At 40.9% G+C, this 23,730-nt stretch overlaps 2 protein-coding genes across 2 annotated transcripts in view; both read left to right on the top strand.

The window, feature by feature from the left end:
* LOC137658140 (coiled-coil domain-containing protein 130 homolog) overlaps window positions 1-3,990 on the top strand; it is a 31,054-nt gene extending 27,064 nt beyond the window's left edge. The window contains exons 5-7 of the mRNA XM_068392824.1: window positions 1,871-2,038; window positions 2,422-2,541; window positions 3,084-3,990. Of these exons, the coding sequence (XP_068248925.1) occupies window positions 1,871-2,038; window positions 2,422-2,541; window positions 3,084-3,629 (834 nt within the window). The 3' untranslated portion in view covers window positions 3,630-3,990. The remainder of the gene's footprint in view (window positions 1-1,870; window positions 2,039-2,421; window positions 2,542-3,083) is intronic.
* A 3,768-nt stretch (window positions 3,991-7,758) lies between these two features.
* LOC137658906 (uncharacterized) overlaps window positions 7,759-23,730 on the top strand; it is a gene marked incomplete at its 3' end in the record, with an annotated part of 37,285 nt that continues 21,313 nt past the window's right edge. Inside the window, exon 1 of the mRNA XM_068394027.1 lies at window positions 7,759-7,915. Coding sequence (XP_068250128.1) covers window positions 7,887-7,915 — 29 coding nt within the window. The remainder of the gene's footprint in view (window positions 7,916-23,730) is intronic.

The following is a 23,730-nucleotide window of genomic DNA, read 5'->3' as shown; positions in this document are numbered from 1 at the left end:
AACGAAATTTCTTGTATACCTTCGGGAGGAAAAACTTTCGGTCTCGGTGGTGAAAGGCTATCGCTCAGCCTTAAGCCTAACTGTTAGATTAAAGGGAGTACAGTAGACCTTTCCTCCTCGTTGGAGCTTTCCTAACTCATATGGAGTTATGAGATCACCTTCTTCTTGGAATGTGGTTTGCGTTTGAGATCCTTAAAAGGATCTCCCTGCAAACCCTTACTCCATGGAACAGACCATAATCTCACTTTGAAGACGGCATTCTTACTTGCTTTAGCATCAGCAAAGAGTTAGTGAACTTCATGGTCTCTCATACAACATCGCTCATTCAAGAGGATGGGGGAAGTGACACTCGGCTTTGTCCCCGAGTTCATTGCAAAGACTCAAACTCATTGGGGTCCTGGACCCTAGGTTGAGGCCCTTTCACATTAAGTCTACGTTCTGTAACCAATGACCCAGATCACTTGTTATTATGCCCAGGGAGGAGTTTGAGATATTATCTTAAACGAACAGTAGCAGCTTGGCCGTGACTAACAGCGTTATTCATTAATTTGGGTAGAATTAGGAGGAGGGTTACTAAGAACATCAATTCAGCATGGATCTGCAAAGTCATAGACCGTGCTCTGAATCCTGACCTTCCTCTAGCTCTTAAACCTAGCGCTCTTGATGTCAGGGGCATCAGTACATCCTTGGCATTCAAACACAATTATTCAGTGTTGCAATTGTTACAACTGGGCGTGTGGAAGTGTCAGACGACCTTCACTGCCCGCCATCTCCAAGACGTGACCCACTGAAAACTCAATACGTTTTCTATCGGTCCTGTGGTGGCTGCACAACAAGTGGTTTAGAATACCTTGGGGTTCCTTGTTGGACAAGTAGCAGATGGTTGAGGCCATTGGTTACCTGGGTTAAATCTGGGATGAATGAAAGCATGTCTGGCTTTTTCCTTTCTTCATCTTCCCCTCACTTGTGGTACAGCGTTATGGGTCCCTCTGCAAGCTGGCTTCAATGTCTGTAAGTAATAAACTTTTCCTTGTGTAACCTAGTATAGTTTATTTTTATATACTTGTACGCGTCCCAAATGCTTCCCGCAACGTAGGCATTGGCAAACGTCTATATTTATGTGTAAAATTCCTGTTTAAACACGGAACACTCTTAGACGTTCATATGCTATCTCTCACAACTATGTGTGTTGCTCAGGCTGCTGTCATTCTCACTCTGTATTGATAAGTGAGGTGGCAAGGTTTCCCTCAATTACAATCTAATACTGTACTGTACTAGGCAAACCCGAGGCAATGACTAAGCCAGTAGTCGGACTTAGCACCCACCTAAGGGTGAGTCATCCACATATATAACGTAAGGTTTGTTAGTGTGGGAACAAATGACAAATGTGGAGATAATTAGCATTTTTCCCTAACTAATACAAACCTGGAGATGTTCATATAAATTGTCTCGCCATCACCTGTCCCCCTATAAGTCCTGTCTCTAATCAAAAAGTGACGGGGTTCACTGAACCGTGAGTAGATATAGGTGGCCGAGTGTCCCCCAGCCACACCCTATCTACCCACAACAAGTGGTTAGGTAGGGTTGCCACCATGCATTTAAAGTCTAATGGCTACCTCCCAGCTTTGCCAAAGAGTATACACATAAATAATCCCAGGTTTGTATTAGTTAAGGAAAAATGAAAAAGTTATCTCCAAATTTGTCATTTTAGAGTGCATGTAAACATGTATAAGGTCTATTTTCAGACTTTTAAATGTATCTAAGCTATACTTAATGTGTGGTTGCTACTGTATTAGAATTAAAAAGTGTAATAACCAGAATTTGGTTACTTTTACAATTCATTTCATATCAAATGTCTTATATCTTGAAGGTGACTCGGAAGATGGCAGTTGATGCTATGTACAAGTTAGAACATGGTGTCGATGACAAAAAGAAGTCGAAAGAAAACGAAGCCATGATAGAGAAACTTGAGGAATTTCAGACTAGACGTTGGCATGATGATTATGGAGCGAATAGAGCTATGAGAGACCAGATGAGGGTAAATATCTTATGGTTGAAACTATTAAAGAAAATTATTTTCTAGTAGATATATTTTCTATTTTTAATGCTACTTTAAGCTGTGTTGTGGATAGCTAATACATCACACACCACACATTGCTGTACTATGAGTGTCCAAAAGTAATACTCCAAGACAGATAGACCAAGTTAGGATACCTTGCCCTGTCTTCAGGCAGGTTAAACTACGTATTCTATAAGATAAGATCCCACTAGAAGCTTTGTTGGTACTTTTATCATTCGCAAGTCACATCCCTTGTGATAAAAAAGCCATTACTTAATACTGTATCAGTAAATTTTTGTCAAATAGCTTATCATTGTTTTATTTGAATTTGAAAAGTATGATATGATTTTTTTTTCGTACAGGCAAGGCGTACAAAAGAACAAGAACAAGCTACCCGTGATTCATCTTACCAGCTCCCTGTTCCTCTTCTCCCACCAGATGAAAATGATGAGAAAACAGCAAAATTGCTTCAGTTTACTCTGGTAACTATGTGACCATTCAAGACAAGGCTTATTTGTTATGAAGGCTTAATGTCTTCAGCGTGCTTTATTTCACACCTCATGTCAATTAAGACTGTCAAACTAGTATTAATGACGGCAATATTTCAAGGTCTTTTTATACCTGGTATCATGGTGTAGTTTGTTGACAAATAAGAAGTTTTAACTCTTGAAATATTTGGTTTTTAAAGATCACATTTAGTTTAATAGCCTGACCACCACGTTAAATGGTTCAAGTCATTGGGATGTCTACATGAGGGATGGCATGCAATATATTAAAGTTAAGAAATTTTTTTTTTCCTAAAGCTTAATAGCCAGAGAAATCATATCTAAATGTTTGTTTTGTATATGCTATTACATTATTTAGTAGAGTAGAATCAATAAACAAGTTTTACATTACTGTAATCATATTCCAAACAAGTATTTCATGATTTCCTGTAGTCTCCTTATTTAGACTTTGGGCTCTGCTTGAATGCAAAAATAGTTAGAATAACATGTTTCATTTTTTTGTTTTGTTTTATTTTCAGTCTAAAACATCTGAAGAACTTCGAAAGGAGAAGAGGTCAGCAATTGATGCCCACTCTATATTTGCAAAACTGAAACCAAAGTCAGTATCTTTACAAGAAAAGAAAGCTTATGCAAGGCAGTCTGTCACAAATATTGTAAATAATTCTCAGAAGAACTTTTCAAGTTTCAGAAATAATTTTAAACCACAGAATCTAGGTATAATAGCCAAAAAAGCAGAACATGAAATGGCCAGTACAAGCATGAGTAGTGAAACTGTGGGAGAACATGTAAGTAATTCCTGTAAATGTGTAATGAATATCAGGTCAGAGCCATCTGAGGTACATTCTTCACCATCGGTATGCAACAGATGCAATTGTAACGCTGAAGAAAAGAATACTGACGAATTAAAAGAAAATCCCTCATCATCCACCTTGGGAAAATTTTCTGAGAAAAATGATTCAGTATTAAATTTGCAATGCTCAAATGCTGTTGATGTAACCTCTCCTAAAACTGTTACATCTTTATCCCTAGTAAGTTATGATAGCAGCGAGAGTGAAAGTGACTAAGGTTTTGCCAAGGTTAGACATAGCCTACTGTTATGTAATTTTGTACATAAGATAGATTTTAGTTTGAGCTGTTTTACCTTATTGGATGACTGTTAGAAAATTGACAAATTTTATTTAGCAAAACTTCATTATGTAAATTAGCATTATCTCTCGGTTGTATCTAAGCAAATAGTGTTAAGAGTGAAAACATGGTTATTGATAATGAAATTTGCTGAGAATTATTTTTTTAATAACTTAAGCATATATTTATTCCTTATACATAAAAATTGCTAATAAATATAAATATCTTAGTCCTGAATTACTTATTCTGTGATGAATTTGTTCATGTATGTGTATATTAAATAAAGAATACTTTTGGAAATGTATTTTTCTTATATTCACACCGACATATTTTCTATAAGATATGCAGACCATTCTGTAAATGAAAGAAAGAAATATGGTAAGACTGAAAAATTAAGATCAGTTCTGGATTGAAAGTTGAAGTACAGGATATATTGTAATTTGGATGCAAATGATGAGATACAGAGGCATGATTCAGGGAAAGGGTAAGAGAACATACAGACTAGCAAAGAGAAACAAGTGAGACAACGAAAACTGGACTACCTTTAAGAAATTTGAAGGGACTACCCCCATCAACACTAAATTAAAAGAGGTTCCATGGAAAACCAGCATGTTGCCAAAAGCTCAATGATTAACTCCTCGGAATCAAGACAAAGGGAGACCAAAGGATTCCTTAGAATCCCAAAGAGATTAACAATGTAGTTAAAGAAATGGTACGGAAGAAAAAAAATGAAGAATGTACCTTTGAGAAGCAGCAGTAGTGATAAGATCAAATTTTTATGAAGTCTATTGATAGTGGAAATATAGAGCCTAGAATGGCAATACTATCTAAACAGTAATAAAATGCTTTATATAAACAACTTTAATATAAAAGGTAAAAAACCTTTAGAACTGTAGACTATCAACATAATTCGTATTTAAATTTCTTATAAAAAAGGCGCTGATACTATTGTGCACAAATAACACGATATGCACCTTTAAAGGCACGAGTGTCTTACAAAAACCCAGTCAGCTTTACCTAGTTATTATAAGTTGTATCAAGGATATAGACAAAATATGGAACTTCATAAACTTCATTAGTCTTGCATAAACAAATTGTAAAAGGCAGCATGAACTTAAACTAACTGAATGATCTTAGGAAGAGTGTCATCACTACACCTCACACCTCTTATTAGCAATTGCTAAAGGGTTTTTGATGTGTCCCTTGCTGTTATCATAAGTTTATAAAGTCTCGTTAGTATCTGCATCAAATCCAATGCACAAATAATAATAAACACATTTTTTTTCATGGTATTTAAAAAGAGCAACAATACAAATAAAAAAAAAATTGAAGACCAAATCAAGTATGATTTTCTCAAAATCATTCTAAAACATTTCCAGTTTCCAAGTCATGAATAAATAAACTACTATAAGAAAAATATATCCAATGGCAATTTATAGAAATAAAGAAAAATATCATTATCATCATCTAAGCTCCAACTCCAGGGTATTGTTATCAATTACTATTATTATTTCAATTACCTAAACAACAGCCCCAGTTGGAAAAGCAAGATGCTATAAGCCAAAGGGCTCCAACATGGAAAAATAGGTCAGAGAGGAAAAGAAATCAACAAACCTCAAGAAAAGTAATGAACAATCTAAATTAAATATTCCAAGAATAGTAACAACATTAAAACAGATTTTTCATGTATAAACTATAAAAAAATAAAACAGCAGAAGAGAAATGAGATTGAATAGTGTACCTTCAAGCCAGAGAACTCTACCCAGGTCATTGGAAGACCATGGTACAGAGACTATTGCACTACCCAAGACTAGAAAACAATGATTTTGGAATGTCTTTCAAGAATAACTTCCGAGCATAACTAAAGTATTCTCTACCCTTACCAAGAGGAAAGTAGCCACTAGGCAATTGCAGTGCCGTAGTTAACCCTTTGAGCGAAGATGAATTTATTTGGGAACCTCAGTGTGGCCAGGTGTATGAGGGCAGAGGAGAATGTGGAGAGAATAAATAAGAATATTTGGTGTATGCGTAGGCAAAGGGGGGTGGGGAATAAGCCGTATTCATAGCTAGAGGGGTCCAGTGTAGTACTGTCTGACCAGTAAAAGGATCTAATAATCCTCTAGCGGTTTATCTCAACGGGTGGCTGGTACTCTATCTAGCCAACCTATAACCGGCGAGATCTATTGTATTATAGTTTCTTTCCTCAACTCAGCTCTTTCACTTCTATAATTCCATCAACACAGCTCCAGAGCTTGAAGAAATCCTATATATAACTGGACAACATCTTATGACAGGTCAAATATTTCTAATTTCAGTCAAGAAAGGATCTTTCATGGAATACACTATATAACGATTCATTGTACGAAATTCTTTGTCGATCAAGAAAATTACAATGTATTTACTATAGCAGCGAAAATATTTGCGTAGATGTCAACGGGGTATGGTCAAAACCATCTTTGCGAAGCTTACTCTACCTGACAATACAGCAAAAATTTATAATATGTATAGATAAACAATAGAACATAAAAAAAAAAAAAACAATAAATTGGGGCCATGCACAAATATTGATCGATGAAGGCGCCAAGATGCGATAAAGGGGTCGAGAAAAATGGCTCATGTAAGCACGTCAACAAAATTAATCAATAAGTTGCCCCATCATGTACAGTACTAAGGGAAAACGAAGAAGTGAATACTAGTTAACTTTTAAGGAGACTAAGAACTGACAAATAATAAAGCATACATGATTAAGAACAAGAAAATTTTCAAGAAATCTCTAAAACTGTCAAACTTATAAAGACCGTGTGTGATCCAAAATTAGGGCTGTAAGGCTGTTATAAAAATTAGCTATGATAATGAGGATTCATATATGTATATTTTTCAAAAGTTAGCCATAGCATGTATATGCTATTTCCAGAAGATCAGCACCATGGAAATTGATAACGGCGTGGTGTCTGTTATTAAGTTCCCAGTACTAATTGACCAGTAACCTATGGGGAATTGTGAAAAATAAGTCGGAAATGTTAACAAGCCCTGCATGCAAACAAGTTTAAAAGAAAGTGGTGCTTTGTATTTCTATATTAAATCTATAGAGGTAAAGGGAGAATGAAGCTTCTGTATTTTTTTTTTTTTAATTTGAACATTAAGTTGATCAAAGTCTTAGCAAACTTGTGCAAATGTATTCATGGGAAAATTTTTGATTAAAGAATGATTTTAGTAAGGATATAAAAGTTGTGCTTGTGTTCTCAGACTTGACAAAGCATGATCAAGAACTATTTTTATCCATGACTGTAGATTTGCCTTGAGAGTTTACCAGCTCCGCCTCTTTGCAGCGTATCGTTGCTAGACAACACTCTTTGATGTGTGTAATTGAATTTTTTAATGACATACCATTCAATCTAGTTGCAATATTAGTGTTTTTTTGGGGGTAAAAATAAACACCTCACTACGGTTAGTATTATATAGACTAATATACTTTTATTTTGAGGTGCAATATTTTTTACAAAACTCCCACGAGGAACTGTGTTCTTTGTTTCGTTGACAAATGCAATGCATCTTGCCTTTATTCATTTCCACAAGTGAGCGAAATTATGAATTATCTTTCATTACAATCATCTAAATACCTAAAATTCACTGTCGCTAGTCACAAGCACAGTATAGACACTAAATGTAAGTAGCAGTGATTCATAATATCTTTATATTTTGGAAACGTCAGAGTAAAAAATGTTTGCATTCGGGAAAACGGGAAACGTTTTCTGTAACATACAGCACGTGCAGTGTTGCCAGATATGAAAATTTATCCCTAGATTTGGGGATTTGGGGTGTCTAACAGGGATATTCTGTACAAATTTCTATGAAGAAACAAAAATTAGAAAATCTTTATATTGTTGCAATTAGTTTACTTAGCGCTCTATATGAAGTATGGTGAGTAATTTCTATATGAGTAAAGCCTACATGATGAGAAGAAAATATATTTGTGAAAATAGGGAATTTTGGAGGATTTTTTTAATCACGAGTTTGGGGACTTTTACACTAACCCATCTGGCAACACTGAGCACGTGTGCTGCGCTCTCTAAACAAACCTCCAAACTTTAGATGTAAACAAAGGGGCGTGACGTGACGTCCCTCGTCCCGTTTTAGAAGACGGAAGAGTTGGACAGTATAGATTTAACCAGTGTCCTTCGTTCCTTCCGATTACAATGGATAAAGCTACAAAAGCGATTCGCAGGTTAGTCGATTATTTGAAGAAAATCACGTAAAGGTGCCCTTCATTCAATGGGGTCCATCTAAGTTTCAGTCTGTACTTTGTCAATGTAGTCATAGGATTGGAATTTTGGTTACCGTAATAGCCTTATTGTACCATATGATCTGTAGCCAAATGTTTTCACCCAGCCTACGACCATTATATATATATATATATATATATATATATATATATATATATATATATATATATATATATATATTATACACGCATTATAAAGTTTGTCTACTCAAGTTATGTGTTATTGTGTAGGATATGTAGCCATATTTTATACCTAACCCTTTGATCGTTTAGACTACAACAGCACCACCACTACACACACTATCTATCATATATATATATATATATATATATATATATATATATATATATATATATATATATATATATATATATATATATATATATATATATAGTCTACAATTAAGGTCTCGTGTGTTATTGTACATATTAGATCATTTGTAGGGTTGGTGGTTAACTGGTAGTGTGGTCTAAAGCCTAACTTGTAGATCTTTCCATATTCCATTCATGGAAATAGATTTCTAGATAACATGTTAGCCAATTCCTTTTTATGTATATTGGGTCACTGTTAGAATACTAATACCAAGTACAGTACTCTAAGTTATGTTACGTTGAAGTTGTCAGGTTTTGGTTCCCATTTCATCTGAGATGCTTATTAGAATATCAGTCAGGGAAGCCCAACCTCTGCCAAAATTAAACATCAACCAGCCATAACCCCGCCAATAAACAGCTTAAACTACCAAGTCTAGGTTGGACTTTATCTACCGTCCATGAGAATGCGAGGCCAGAGCATTACGATTGTAATAGCCTGTAGACTTATGTTTTGCATGTTACCCTGTAGTTTAGTTGTGACTTTCTTTATGATATGAATAGAGTATGCAAGCAACATAATCATAAAGAAAATTTTCTGCTTTTGGGAAAGAACAATAAAGCTAATTTAAATGTGATGTGTAAACAAGGAGCACACACTTTTTTTATAAATGTTTATATATTATATATACATATATATATATATATATATATATATATATATATATATATATATATATATATATATATTTTATATACTGTGCATATATATATATATATATATATATATATATATATATATATATATATATATACTGTGCATATATATATAATATATATATATATATATATATATATATATATATATATATATATATATACACACAAATATACTTTACACATAGATACAAATACATTCATATGCATATATATTCATATAGTCTATACTGTATATATAGTGTTTATATATATATATATATATATATATATATATATATATATATATATATATATATATATATATATATATATATATATATATAAAGAGAGAGAGAGAGAGAGAGAGAGAGAGAGAGAGAGAGAGAGAGAGAGAGAGAGAGAGAGAGAGAGAGAGAGAGACAGAGACAGAGACAGAGACAGAGACAGAGAGAGAGAGAGAGAGAGAGAGAGAAGCAAAACCCACAACCTTGAAAACTAATCATTTTTGTGTATAGGCTTAACATAGCTTAACCAGGCAACTAACCTTGTAGGACTGAATTATAACATTCTTAACTTGAATGGAGTGAGAAAATCCAAGCAGGAAGGAGCAGATTGCAAGGTTACAGTAGTGATCAATACTCATCATAGTAGTGGCGTACTATTCATTGAATTAATTTTATATAAATGGTATAATGTATACTACAGGATTTGCAGTATTCTACTTTATTTGATTAGACTTATGAATTGTGACTACATTATATAACCTGGCACTGAGACCTTTGAGACTATTCAGTGTACAAATGCAACAAGGGTGGGAGACCCTACAGTTACACTGAAGTAAAGTTAAAAGGGGTTGGACAGCAAAAGGGAAGGAAGCAGGAATGGAGGCAAAGGAACACTGCGTGAGACCTAATGACAGCACTTTATCTCCTGTGGGGATATTGTACTTTAGTTAGCCTTATGATACTTTAGAAATGTTTCGTTACTCTGGTTAAAGTACTCCCCATGCAAAAATTTACAGTATTTATATTCTGTAGGCATCTTAATAAATTCAGACATAGAACCTCTAATAATAATTCTTCGATTAATTATTGCAGTAAAGTATTCGTGATTTCATATATTTTTATTTCTACTATTTATCATTCTATTTATTAACCTTGATATTATATAAGTACCTTTATTAATACTGCAAATTACTTTGCATTAACTATTTAGTCTTATACCTAAATGTTTACCATTAATTTCTATTTCTAGACTCTCATAGGGTTTATCTAAAGCATTTGCTTTAGGATGAAAATTGATAACTAGAGAAGGGTAAAGTTTAAAATTTTGGACAGCTATGTCAAGAGACTAAAACTGAATAAATGAAAAGTATAAGGAGAAAGCAATGCTTCTACAGGTAATGGGATGCTCACAAGAACATATTGTTCTCTCTATAATGATCTCAGAAGGCACATTAAGAAATATCCATTGTGTCATACAGAATACTCTACTTGTACTTACTGTTATTGATAATTGTCCCCAACCTATGGATTAGGTTCCCTGTAACAAAGCCTGAGAAATTTTGATGGGTAGGGAGGTGGTTGATAGATAATGTGTTCAGAAAAGTAATAGATATGGAAGCATGGTATAAGATGCTGATCCATGGCCAGAAAATCCCATAGAAGGGTGATGGGCATAGCCATCAATGTCTAATCTTGTAATGATGATGAAATTGCATACTAGATTTAATTCAGTGATGAATGTAATGGTAGGAAATCAAAATAATGAAAACCCCTTAAGTTAAAAGAATCAGGATAAATAAAGAAGTTTCATTTTAATTTTTCATTGGACATGCTGTACTGTACAATATATATTTAACATGTAGCCCTGCCCCCTGTGGTCGCGGGGGCATAAAAACAATTAGAATAGCGCCAACATTATCCCTGCGTGTTGTAAGAGGCGACTAAAAGGGACGGGACGAGGGGGCTGGGAACCCCCTCTCCTGTATATAATCCTGCGAGACGTCAACAAAGAGATGGAGCTGGGGGGAGAGTGACTGCTCCCCGCACTCTAGTTTTGGGGTGTTTGAATGTGCGTGGATGTAGTACGATAGAGAGTAAAAGATGCGAGATTGGAAGTATGTTTAGGAAGAGAAGGATGGATGTATTGGGCTTGTGTGAGACAAAGATGAAAGGAAAGGGTGAAGTGATGTTTGGTGAAATGTCTGGTAGTGTGTCTGGGATTGAAAAGGGAAGAGCGAGAGAGGGTGTGGCTTTATTGCTGAGTGAATGGATGACAGGTAAAGTAGTGGAATGGAAGGAAATATCATCTAGGTTAATGTGGGTAAGGGTTAGGTTGGGTAGGGAATGTTGGGCGTTTGTCAGTGCGTATGGGCCAGGTAGTGAGAAAAGTGAAGAAGAGCGTAATGAGTTCTGGAATGAATTAACTAGGTGTGTAGAAGGACTGGGTAGAAGGAATCATGTAGTTGTCATGGGTGACTTAAATGCTAGAGTGGGCGCTGGAGAGGTAGAAGGTGTCATTGGGAAGTATGACGTACCAGGTGAAAATGAGAGTGGTGAGAGAATGGTAGATGTGTGTGTTGAACAAGAGATGGTAATAAGTGCTAGCTTTTTCAAAAAGAAAGATAAAAACAAGTATACATGGGTAAGAGTGGCAAATGGAAGAGTAGTAGAAAGGGCATTAATGGATTATGTGTTGATAACTAAAAGGATGTTTGAAAGATTGAAAGACGTGCACGTGTTTAGGGGTATGGCTAACGGTATGTCTGATCATTTTTTGGTGGAAGGAAAATTAGTTGTAGCAAAAGAGTGGGGGAATAGAGTAGGTGGATGTAAAAGGGAGCTTGTGAGGGTTGAAGAGCTAATAAAACCGGGGGTAAAAAGTAAATATCAGGAAAGGTTGGAAATGGCATATGACTAAGTGAGAGTAAGAGAAACTGGTAATTTAGAGGAGTGGAAGTTAGTAAAAGAAAATTTTGTTGGGATTGCAAGTGATGTGTGTGGCAAGAAGGTTGTTGGAGGCAGCATGAGGAAAGGCAGTGAATGGTGGAATGAAGGAGTGAAGGTAAAAGTGGAAGAGAAGAAGAGGGCTTTTGAAGAATGGCTGCAGAGTAATAGTACAGTATAGAGAAATATGAAAAATATAGAGAGAAAAATGTGGAAGTAAAGTGCAAGGTACGTGAGGCAAAGAGAGCAGCTGACCTGAGGTGGGGTCAGGGATTGGGTCATTCATATGAAGAGAATAAGAAGTAGTTTTGGAAAGAAGTGAAGAGAGTAAGGAAGGCTGGCTCAAGAATTGAAGAGACAGTGAAAGATTGAAATGCAAGGTTGTTAAAAGGAGGAGGCGGCAAGGAAAAGGTGGGCGGAATATTTTGAAAGTTTACTGAGTGTTGAGGATAATAGGGATGCAGATATAATTGCTGTTGCAGGTGTTGGGGTGCCGGTGATGGGAGATGAGAAAGAGAGAGATTACAATAGAGGAAGTGAAGGGAGCACTAGATGAAACGAGAGTAGGAAAAGCATCTGGTATGGATGGTGTGAGAGCCGAGATGTTGAAGGAAGGGGGTGTGACTGTACTTGAATGGTTGGTGAGATTGTTTAGTGTGTTTTGTGTTGTCAATGGTACCAGTAGATTGGGTTTGTGCATGACGTATTGTACCACTATATAAGGGTAAGGGAGATGTGCACGAGTGTTGTAATTCAAGAGGTATTATTTTGTTGAGCGTAGTTGGAAAAGTGTATGGTAGAGTAATGATTAATAGGATTAAGGATAAAACAGAGAATGCAATCTTAGAAGTACAGGGTGGTTTTAGAAGAGGTAGGGGTTGTATGAATCAGATTTTTACAGTTAGGCAGATATGCGAGAAATATGTGTGATGTCGCCGTGGTTGTTTAACTTGTATGCTGATGGAGTGGTGAGAAAGGTGAATGCTCGAGTGCTTTGACGAGGATTAAAACTGGTAGACAAGAATGACCATGAATCAGTTGTTGTTTGCGGATGATACTGTACTGGTTGCAGACACAGAAGAGAAGCTTGACCGATTAGTGACAAAATTTGGAAGGGTGTGTGAGAGAAGGAAGTTGAGAGTTAATGTGGGTAAGAGTAAGGCTATGAGATGTACGAGAAGGGAAGGTGGTGCAAGGTTGAATGTCATGTTGAATGGAGAGTTACTTGAGGTGGTGGATCAGTTTAAGTACTTGGGGTCTGTTGTTGCAGCAAATGGTGGAGTGGAAGCAGATGTACAGTACGTCAGAGTGAATGAAGGTTGCAAGTGTTGGGGGCAGTTAAGGGAGTAGTAAAAAATAGAGGGTTGGGCATGAATGTAAAGAGAGTTCTATATGAGAAAGTGATTGTACCAACTGTGATGTATGGATCGGAGTTGTGGGGAATGAAAGTGACGGAGAGACAGAAATTGAATGTGTTTGAGATGAAGTGTCTAAGGAGTATGGCTGGTGTATCTCGAGTAGATAGGGTTAGGAACGAAGTGGTGAGGGTGAGTAAGGGTGTAAGAAATGAGTTAGCAACTAGAGTGGATATGAATGTGTTGAGGTGGTTTGGCCATGTTGAGAGAATGGAAAATAGCTGTCTGCTAAAGAAGGTGATGAATGCAAGAGTTGATGGGAGAAGTACAAGAGGAAGGCCAAGGTTTGGGTGGATGGATGGAGTGAAGAAAGCTGTGGGTGATAGGAGGATAGATGTGAGACAGGCAAGAGAGCGTGCTAGAAATAGGAATGAATGGCGAGCGATTGTGATGCAGTTCCGGTAGGCCCTGCTGCTTCCTCCGGTGCCTTAGATGACCGCGGAGGTAGCAGCAGTAGGGGATTCAGCATTATGAAGCTTCATCTGTGGTGGATAACAGGGGATGGTGGGCTGTGGCACCCTAGCAGTACTAGCTGAACTCGGTTGAGTCCCTTGTCAGGCTGGGAGGAATGTAGAGAGTAGAGGTCCCCTTTTTGTTTTGTTTCATTTGTTGATGTCGGCTACCCCCCAAAATTGGGGGAAGTGTCTTGGTATATGTATGTATGATGTAGCTCTGATAGATACCACTCATAATTCAGTTTCTGAATGCTAGCATGGCAGGAAGAGTAATTTTTATTTGTTCCTATATGGATAAAAGCCTTCAACCTTTAACAGAAGTATGATTTTGGCACTGCTGGAAACTCGGCGGGGAGTGGAAGAAGGCCCACTCCCCCATGCCAAGTCACCGAGAAACCTTTTTGAATTCATTATACATGTTGGTAAAGATTTTTCATAACTCTAACCATCCTTTCCATTCAGATCTTCTCAAACAGTACCATTCTGCTCAAATACTAGGTATACAGTACAGTACAGTTAATTCTAATAGGCATGCCTTCTTCATAAGGCTCAATGATGCTCAGTATTTTAAAAATTTTATTCAAGCTATGACCAGATTGTGGTATGATCTTCCTAATTGGGCAATTTAATCGGTGGACCTTCAAAAGTTTGGGCTTGCAGCGAGTGTTTTTGTGTTTAACAGGCTGACATGCATCTCTCTTTGTAGTTTATGTATGAAAGATCTGTTTTTTTGTTGCTTTCTTTAAATATTTTATATTGTTCATTACTTCATGCAGTTTATGTATTTCTTTATTTCTTGTCCTCACTTGGCTACTTTTTCCTGTTAGAGGCCTTAGGCTTATACTATATTGCTTTTCCAATATGGGTTGTATATTAGCTAGTAATAAGAATAATGTTACCACAAGAGCTTACTCCTTTGAGGTTAACCCCAGATAAGAGATCCTATAGAGACTGAGATAGATGATCATCACCAATGGGTAAACAAAAAGAGTCAGTAGTCCAGAGATCTGCCCAGGACAACTGTGGGAGCCCTTCAGAGGCACAAGCTTCTGCCCAAGGCGAACACAGGAGCGGTAGGAACCTCTATGGCTAGTAAGAGGAGTAGAGAAGATGACGATGACAAACTAGAATATCAACACGGCATGGTTCTAGGACCAGGAAGAGGTGCTGGAATCCAAAAATTTCGGAAACAATCACCTTCTATGCCGAGAGGTGAAGATTCAGATGTGGACCTAGCTACACCAGTTATGAGGCCTGCTCCTGCAGAAGCAGGGGAAACAGAATGCGAGTTGACCTTGTTGAAAGTTTTGACTAATTCAGATCCATGATCAAGAGGAACTGGTCAAAATGCTCAAGAAAGGCAGCATCATCATCATCGTCATCATCATCATCATCATCATCATCATCATTATTATTATTACAAGCTAAGTTACAACCCTAGTTGGAAAAGCAAGATGCTATAAGCCCAAGGGATCTAAAAGGGAAAAGTAGCCCTGTGAGGAAAGGAAATAAATAAACTACAAGAGAAGTAATGAATAATTTAAAATATTTTAAGAACAATAAAAAAAAAGATCTTTCATATATAAACTATAAAAACAAAGAAAAACAAGACAGAGAAATAAGATAGAAGTGTGTCCTGAGTGTACCCCAAGCAAGAGAACTCTACCCCAAGGCAGTGGAAGACCATGGTATAAAGGCTATGGCCCTACCCATGACTAGAATAGTAGTTTGATTTTGGAGTGTCCTCCCAGAAGAGCTGGTTACCATAGTTAAAGTCTCTCTTCTACCCTTACCGAGAGGAAAGTAGCCATTGAGTAATTACAGTGCAGTAGTTAACCCCTTGAGCAAATCAAAATTGTTTGGTAATCTCAGTGTTGTCAGGTTCATGAGGACATAGGAGGATTTATATGACCAAACCATTTGATGTATGTGTAGGCAAAGGAAAAATTAGTCATAAACAAAGAGGGATACAATGTAGTGCCGTCTGACCAGTCAAAGGGCCCAATAACTCTTGCTGGCCGTAGAAAATCTGAAGGGCACTCCAAAAACAACAAATGTTAGGATGCTAGATAACTCAAAATCAATCAGTTAATCCAAAAACAACAAAACACATTCCGAACTTCCTTGGTTAAATTGACAGCACAGACCTGTAACTACTAACTACCTAGTTTCCAGCAGTACTGAAATCATACTCCTAGGTCTCAAGTTTGTATAATTAGGAAAAAAACTTAAGTTTTATAATGAATATCTGAATGCAGTATTTAAGGTAGTATCTATCTATTAATTAACCTTCAAGAAGGCTGAAAATTTTAAAATGGCTCATATATATCTCATTTTTGGGCTCAAGCCATGGCGTCCTGATGGAAGGTTCCTTTTTGGTAGCTTCCTTGGGTATAAGACTACTAAGATATTCCAAGAGAATTTAACCACAGGTTATCACAGAATTCTAACTTCTGGAGCGAGTATCTCAAAGGTTTCCCTTTAAGACATCGTATATCAACAGGGGACGCATGTCTGAACGCGCCACATAGCTATCTTCACCCCGAACAGAGTTAATGCTTCGGTGTGTAAGGGCTGAGAATAGCTGGGAGCCGCTCCACAGCCAATCTCACTCGTGGCTACTACTGATACTCGAGACGTAAACAAACGGACGCCATTGCTCAAATGACGTCACGCCCGTCTTCATCCTTTGTTTAGTAGCTGCCCTACTTAGACGGATTTTCCCTGTGTTACCTTTATCGTTTTGCATCTTCGTTATGTCGTTACCTTCTGCCTCGCCTTCTTCTGGAAAGTTGAGTACAAGGTTCCAGTATTGTTTAATTAAGCTCTGGCCGTAAAGTAAATATTACTTTCCGAGATAATTGCTGTTTTGTGGCAGAGCTGTGCCTCTACCGGACCCGCCATTTTATGGTGTCGTTGTTGTTATGCATGCCTTATTTAGTTAGCCACAACAACGCTTCCGGCCTTATTTACTAATCGAATACATTAGTTTATTTAGTCTTCATAGCTAGGAACTTTTATATCGTGTTTCGACGCTTTTTATCGGTCATCGATTGACCTCATACCAGTCGGCTACTATAGCCCCCAGGCCAGGAGCCTACATACAAGTGTTCATGCATGATTTATTAGTGATCCTAGGCTAAGTTATGAAGATAGTGGCATTATTTTACAATACTTTTGACAGTGATGCAAATGTTTTCGCCTTCAGGGACCATATAGGGGATAGGCTAGTCAGTGACTCTTTCTAGCCTAACCTACTTGTAGGACCCCTATATGCTTCCTTCATCCCCTGCCTTGGCATTCCCTCTATTTAGCCTTGATTCCTTTTCTGAGTAAAGGGATCAATTGTCTAATAGAGTATATATCGCCTCTCTGTCCTCCCTAAGGGAATGAACCTCCCTTAGGGTTGCGTCCGAGAGTGAGGTTAGGCTAGCCCTACCTCTATGGCTAGGATTGTCTATGACTTTCCTGCGATAGCGATATGTCTTCTTCCTTTCCTAGTTCAGGACTTTTAGCCCTGCTCTAGGTTGGGTTAGGAAGGTTTCTCTGTTCCATGCTGAAACTGTACTCGTGCACCGTTTTAGCCGATCTGCCTTATCTTAGGTTAGGGAGTGTCCTCCCTTTCCCTAGTGGCCGCTCTGGTACAGAAACCCTTCCTTGGAAGACTTCTCTCTTCTCCCTCCCCACCTATCTCTTGTATAGCCTAGCCTATGCTTAGGTTAGTCTATACCCATCTGTCCCCTGTCCTACAACTCCTCCCTAGGGTGGAGTAGTAGGGCTACCCGAGCTTCCATGTGCAGTCCGCTCTGGTACATATACCTTCATAGTGTCCTATGGGGTTAGTTGCTAGAATAGTTCTGCATATGGGAGTCTCCCCCCCCCCCTTTGGGTGTCCCCTAGCCCTCCCTTGGGCTACCTTGCTCCCGGTCCTCAGTGACCCCTGCTCCTGGATGTTAGAGCCTGCCTCTATCATGGGTACACCCTCTCAGGGGAGGGGGGGATGTCCGGAGTCCATGACGGAACTTCCTGCATTCCTTCCCTCCCCCCTGTCTCTCTCCCTATCCGGGTGCCGGTCTCTTGCCGCCTCTATTGTCGGCAATACCTGCCTCCTACCTTGGTGACTCTCCCTAACCTTGCCGCCAGCCCCCCGTGTACCGAGGGACTGCCGGCTGCCGCCGGCTACTACCGGCGGCTCTCCTCCTCCTAGCTTGTCGTCCGCTCGCCGGTCGGCCGCCGGAGTGCCGGCATCTACTGCCGGCAACCCGGTACCGCTTTAACCATCCTTATCCCAGTCACCAATCCGGCATCCTCCGACTGCCGGAGCCGCCGTTGTACCGGCGGCCGCCAACGTGGTATATGTCTGACTTTAAACATTGTCTGTCCTAATGCCAAAATCTCTGCTGGAGCGAACTCCGGCATGCCGGCGGCTTGCCGGATACCCCCGGAGGCGTCAAGAATACTTGCACCCCCTTCTTCTAGCTATCATATGACAATGATAGCCCTATACCGCAAACAGATAGACTGTTTCTACTATTAAGTTCAGTACCTTGGTACTGTTCTGTTAGTGATTATGCTGTCTCTTTGCATTCTTCTAAATTCCAGCATGCTGCGTGCATCTTAGCACGGCTGGTTGCCAGAAGCAGTTACCTTAAAAGGAGGCCTTCTAGCCTCTAGCTTGGGACCGAATGATCTCGGTCCCAATCTTGTCCTTGGGTTTTTTCCACGGAATTCCAATATACTATGGAACTCTAAGGAATTATATCCGGTGCCTTCGGTCACTCGGATTATCCAAGGACCAAGCTTACGGTAACCAGCCGGGCGAGATGCATGGAGTATGTTCTCCTTTACTATTTCAATCTCTATGCATCACACCCTTCCTTAAGTTAAAATTAATAATTAATATTAACTTAGTTTAAGAGCCATTCTTATGACTCCCCCATACTCATTTTCTCTTTCTTCCACAGGAGGAGCAGATGAAGTGTGATTTCGCCTTCTGCGCTGTGAAACGCCCGCAGTTTTACGGGCATACGGCTTGCAGGACTCACGCCCCTTGTGCAGACAAGAAAGGGGATTTGAAGTTTTGGAATCCACTGAACTGTACGGTCTGTCAGGCTCACCTAGTTGAAGCCTTCCATAACCCTCCCTCAGCGGAGGTCAGAGACATTTCTCGTGAAAAGCTACGCAAGTGGGTGCGTGGCTTCCAGAAAAATGCTACCGGACCTTACTTGGCCACCGAAGAATTGAGGTCACTTTTGTTCCCTAAGGCCTCCCCTGATTCAGTGGTACCCAAAGACGTGATCCCCACTGTCCAAATTACGGTGGAACCTGATGTAGTCATGGCTCAGTCCATGCACGAGTGCCGTTTGGATTCCGAAGATGACGAACAGATTTCGGATGTCTCGGAAGACACGGAGAAAACGCTTATGGCTCAAGGAGCCGAAGATGACGAAGACAAGGTGGAATACGCCGAGTCGGAGCAAGAGGTCGCTCCTCCGTCCATCCCCCCTCCTACTCCTACACCGACGGAAGTGTCTATTCCGTCTACCTCCTCGACCCCGGATCCCTCTTCTTCCACTCAAGAATTGATCCGACTGATTAGAGCCGTCATGGACGACAGGTTGAAGGAGAATCAGGAGTCCATCAGGTCCATGATAGGATCCAGAGAACCGAAGAGGATTTCGGTTAAGGATCTCCCCGCTTGCTCACATGCCAACCCGTGGAGGTATGCTGAGCATATGGTGATTGCGACCGGCAGGATCTTCGTCAGTGATAAGATCGGCACGGTCCCTTTGGAAGATGTGGAGTTCTTCCCAAACTTTGAGGCCTACCCGGACTGTTACGTCCGTCTTCGTTCCGAACCTGCCTCGAAGGAAGAGACCGAACCTAAGGAAGAGATAGTGTTCGATCTCGCAAAGGCCCAGGCTATGCTAGCCGCCGCATTCAAGAGTAGAGGCTTTACCTGCTCTAAGCTTCCGGCCCTGAGCAAGAAGCACCCTACTTATGTTGCACCTGAAAGTGCGGTTCTTCCATTCTTGGAAAAGGCCTTAGCTGCATGCCTTAAAGCTGCGGATGAAGGGAAACCCTGCCCTGCATTGGAGGAGTGCAAACCCTTCTCCATAGTAACCCCCCCTGACGCTCGACACTGGAAAGATGTCCAACATACTTTCGTCGTGGGAAGGCTCGATCCTGACGTCGCCGGACGTCAGTTTAATGAAGACCTCCCTAAGCTCAACGATCACCTCCTTCGTCGGGAACAAGATACGAAGGAGAGGCTTGCAGCATCCCTATCTCATCAAGTCCAACTCGAAGTTATGGCCTGTGACACCAGAGTACCAGACCACTACATGGTACTCTCCAAATCCCACATGTTGACAGTAATGAAGGACTTGTACCACTTCATAAAGGCTCGAAGAGCCTGTCGTGAATTCGTGTTTGCTGGTGCCACCGTGAAACACGAACCCCGGAGGCTGATTTCCTCCAACATCTGGGGAAAACACCTCTTTCCTTCTGACCTTGTGAAGGAAATCACTGACAGAGCCGCCACGGAGAATAGGAACCTTCTCCACAAGTGGGGCATGTCCAGAAAAAGGAAACCCTCTCAGGACGACGGACCTCAACCTAAGAGGAAATCCCAAAAGCAAAAACCCCAGCAACGTCAACAAAGACGTCAGTTTCCGGGACCCGCTACCTCCCAAGTGGTTGCCCAACCACAACAGACCTTTCAATTGGTCCCCCAACCGGTGTTGTCACAGTCACCGGTCTTCACCCCTGCCTTCGAGCAACAGTCAACTACCTTTCGTGCCAAAGGTAGAGGCTCATTCAGGGGTGCAAGCAAAGACGCCTCTCGCCGTCCCTCCAGAGGTAGAGTAGGAAAGGGAGCTAGCGGCCGAGGCAGCAAGCCCTCGGGACACCAGAAGCAATGAAGTGCTTCCGGTGGGAGGAAGACTCCGCCAATTCCAGGATCGTTGGACCTTCGATCCCTGGGCGCACAGCATCGTCAAGAAGGGTCTAGGCTGGAGTTGGACGCAACCACCCCCAATCTTCCAGCAATTCTTCCAACAATCAACCCCCCTTCTGGAAGAATATGTTCTAGACCTCTTGAACAAGAAGGTGATAAGGAAGGTAAAGTCCACCAGGTTCCAAGGGAGACTGTTTTGTGTCCCCAAGAAGGACTCAGACAAACTCAGTGTCATTCTGGACTTATCCCCCCTCAACAAGTTCATAGCGAACGACAAATTCAAGATGCTGACGCTTCAACAAATAAGGACCCTTCTGCCTCGAGGTTCCTACACGGTCTCCATAGACCTGGCGGATGCCTACTGGCACGTTCCAATGAACCATCACGCTTCCTCCTACCTAGGATTTCGACTCCAAAGGAAAAGCTACGCCTTCCGGGCCATGCCCTTCGGCCTCAACGTGGCCCCTCGGATCTTCACAAAACTGGCGGATGCCATAGTACAACAACTCCGCCTACGAAACGTCCAGGTGATGGCCTACCTCGACGACTGGCTAGTCTGGGCTCCATCGCCCGAAGATTGTGCAAAATCTTGCAACGGAAGTTACCCAGTACCTAGAACACCTGGGATTCAAGATCAACGAGAAAAAATCTCGCCTCTCTCCAGCTCAGAAGTTTCAGTGGTTGGGAATCCACTGGAACCTTCAGTCACACCGCCTTTCCATCCCCCAGAAGAAAAGGAAGGAAATAGCAGGGTCTGTCAAGCGACTACTGAAATCCAAACGCATTTCAAGACGACAGCAGGAACGAGTTCTAGGCTCTCTACAGTTCGCCTCAGTGACAAACCCAGTGCTTCGCGCACAGCTAAAGGATGCCGCGGGAGTCTGGAGACGTTCGGCATCCATCGCTCGAAGAGACCTCAAGAGACGGCTTCCAAACAGACTGCGACGTCTCCTAAAGCCGTGGTCGGAAGAAAAGGCCCTGAAAAGGTCCATTCCTCTCCAACACCCTCCTCCATCACTCAACATCCACACGGATGCTTCACTGGAAGGTTGGGGAGGTCACTCCCACCAAAAACAGGCTCAAGGCACCTGGTCTCCCCTGTTCAAGACGTTCCACATAAACATCTTGGAGGCCATGGCGGTCCTTCTAACACTGAAGAAGTTATCCCCGCCGCCCTCGATCCACATCCGTCTAACCCTAGACAACTCGGTGGTAGTTCGTTGTCTCAATCGCCAAGGCTCAAGATCGCCCCAGATAAATCAGGTGCTTCTCCCAATCTTCCGTCTGGCAGAGAAGAAGAAGTGGCACCTGTCTGCAGTTCACCTACAAGGATTCCGCAACGTGACAGCGGATGCTCTATCTCGGACAAACCCGATAGAGTCGGAATGGTCTCTAGACGCAAGATCGTTCTCCTTCATCTCTCACCAAGTCCCAGAACTTCAGATAGATCTCTTTGCAACGAGCGACAACAATCAACTTCCTTTGTATGTGGCCCCGTACGAGGACCCCAAAGCAGAAGCAGTGGATGCCATGTCACTGGACTGGAACAGATGGTCCAAGATCTACCTGTTCCCCCCCACCAACCTTCTGTTGAAAGTCCTCTCCAAACTGAGAACCTTCAAAGGGACAGCGGCCCTAGTGGCTCCCAAGTGGCCCCGGAGCAACTGGTACCCCCTGGTCCTGGAGCTGCAGCCCAAGCTGATCCCTCTCCCGGGCCCAGTTCTCTCTCAACAAGTACAGAAGTCGACTGTCTTCGCTTCATCATCGAAAATCAAGGACCTTCATCTCATGATTTTCTCTCCCTAGCCGCAAAGAAGAGGTTTGGGATCTCGAAGAAAAGTCTGGACTTCCTAGAGGAATACAAGACCGAATCCACGAGACGGCAATATGAATCATCCTGGAGGAAATGGGTCTCCTTTGTCAAGACAAAAAATCCTAAAGAAATCACGATTGATTTCTGCATGTCCTTCTTTATTCACCTTCATGGACAGGGATTAGCAGCCAATACGATATCAACCTGCAAATCAGCCTTGACTAGACCAATTCTATATGCTTTCCAAATTGATCTGTCCAACGACATCTTCAACAAACTACCGAAAGCATGTGCTCGCCTACGCCCAGCACCCCCACCGAAACCGATCTCTTGGTCACTAGACAAGGTACTCCATTTCGCCTCCAACTTGGACAATGATTCATGCCCTCTCAAGGATCTGACTCAGAAAGTTATATTTCTATTTGCTCTCGCTTCAGGAGCTCGAGTCAGCGAAATAGTGGCATTATCAAGAGAAGAAGGACACATCCTGTTTACCGATACAGGAGAAGTTACCCTCTCCCCTGATCCGACGTTTCTCGCCAAAAATGAATTACCCACCAAAAGATGGGGCCCTTGGAGAATATGCCCCCTGAAGGAGGATGCCTCTCTATGTCCAGTAGAGAGCCTCAAGGTCTATCTTCGCAGAACTTCAAACTTTGGTGGAGGCCAACTCTTCAAAGGAGAAACATCGGGCAGCGACCTGTCACTGAAACAATTAAGAGCGAAAATCACCTACTTCATTCGCAGAGCGGATCCGAACAGTACACCCGCTGGTCATGATCCTAGAAAAGTGGCATCATCTCTGAATTTCTTTCAGAGCATGGACTTTGAAAGCCTTAAAAACTTCACGGGCTGGAAGTCCTCGCGAGTTTTCTTTAAACATTATGCGAAACAAGTGCACGAAGTCAAACATTTTGTGGTAGCCGCAGGTAGTGTTATGAAACCTGCACCTAACTCTGCGTAGAACAGTGAGTTACTTGGGACTCTAACTCTTCGGGTGCCTATGTTGACCCTCGAGCGATTCATAGTGATGTCGAAAAACACTTAGTGCTTTTATAACTGTTCTTATCCCAGGTGAAATGTCATAGTGTCACACAAGTGCCGCATGCCCTGAGCATGATGTGTTTTTAATCAAAGACTTGCGTTCCTCGAGAACGAGTA

Source organism: Palaemon carinicauda, chromosome 19 (assembly GCF_036898095.1).
Source record: "Palaemon carinicauda isolate YSFRI2023 chromosome 19, ASM3689809v2, whole genome shotgun sequence".
Lineage (NCBI taxonomy): Eukaryota > Metazoa > Arthropoda > Malacostraca > Decapoda > Palaemonidae > Palaemon > Palaemon carinicauda.
The sequence above is the reverse complement of the archived record's forward strand: the minus strand, read 5'-3'. Positions and strand labels throughout refer to the sequence as shown.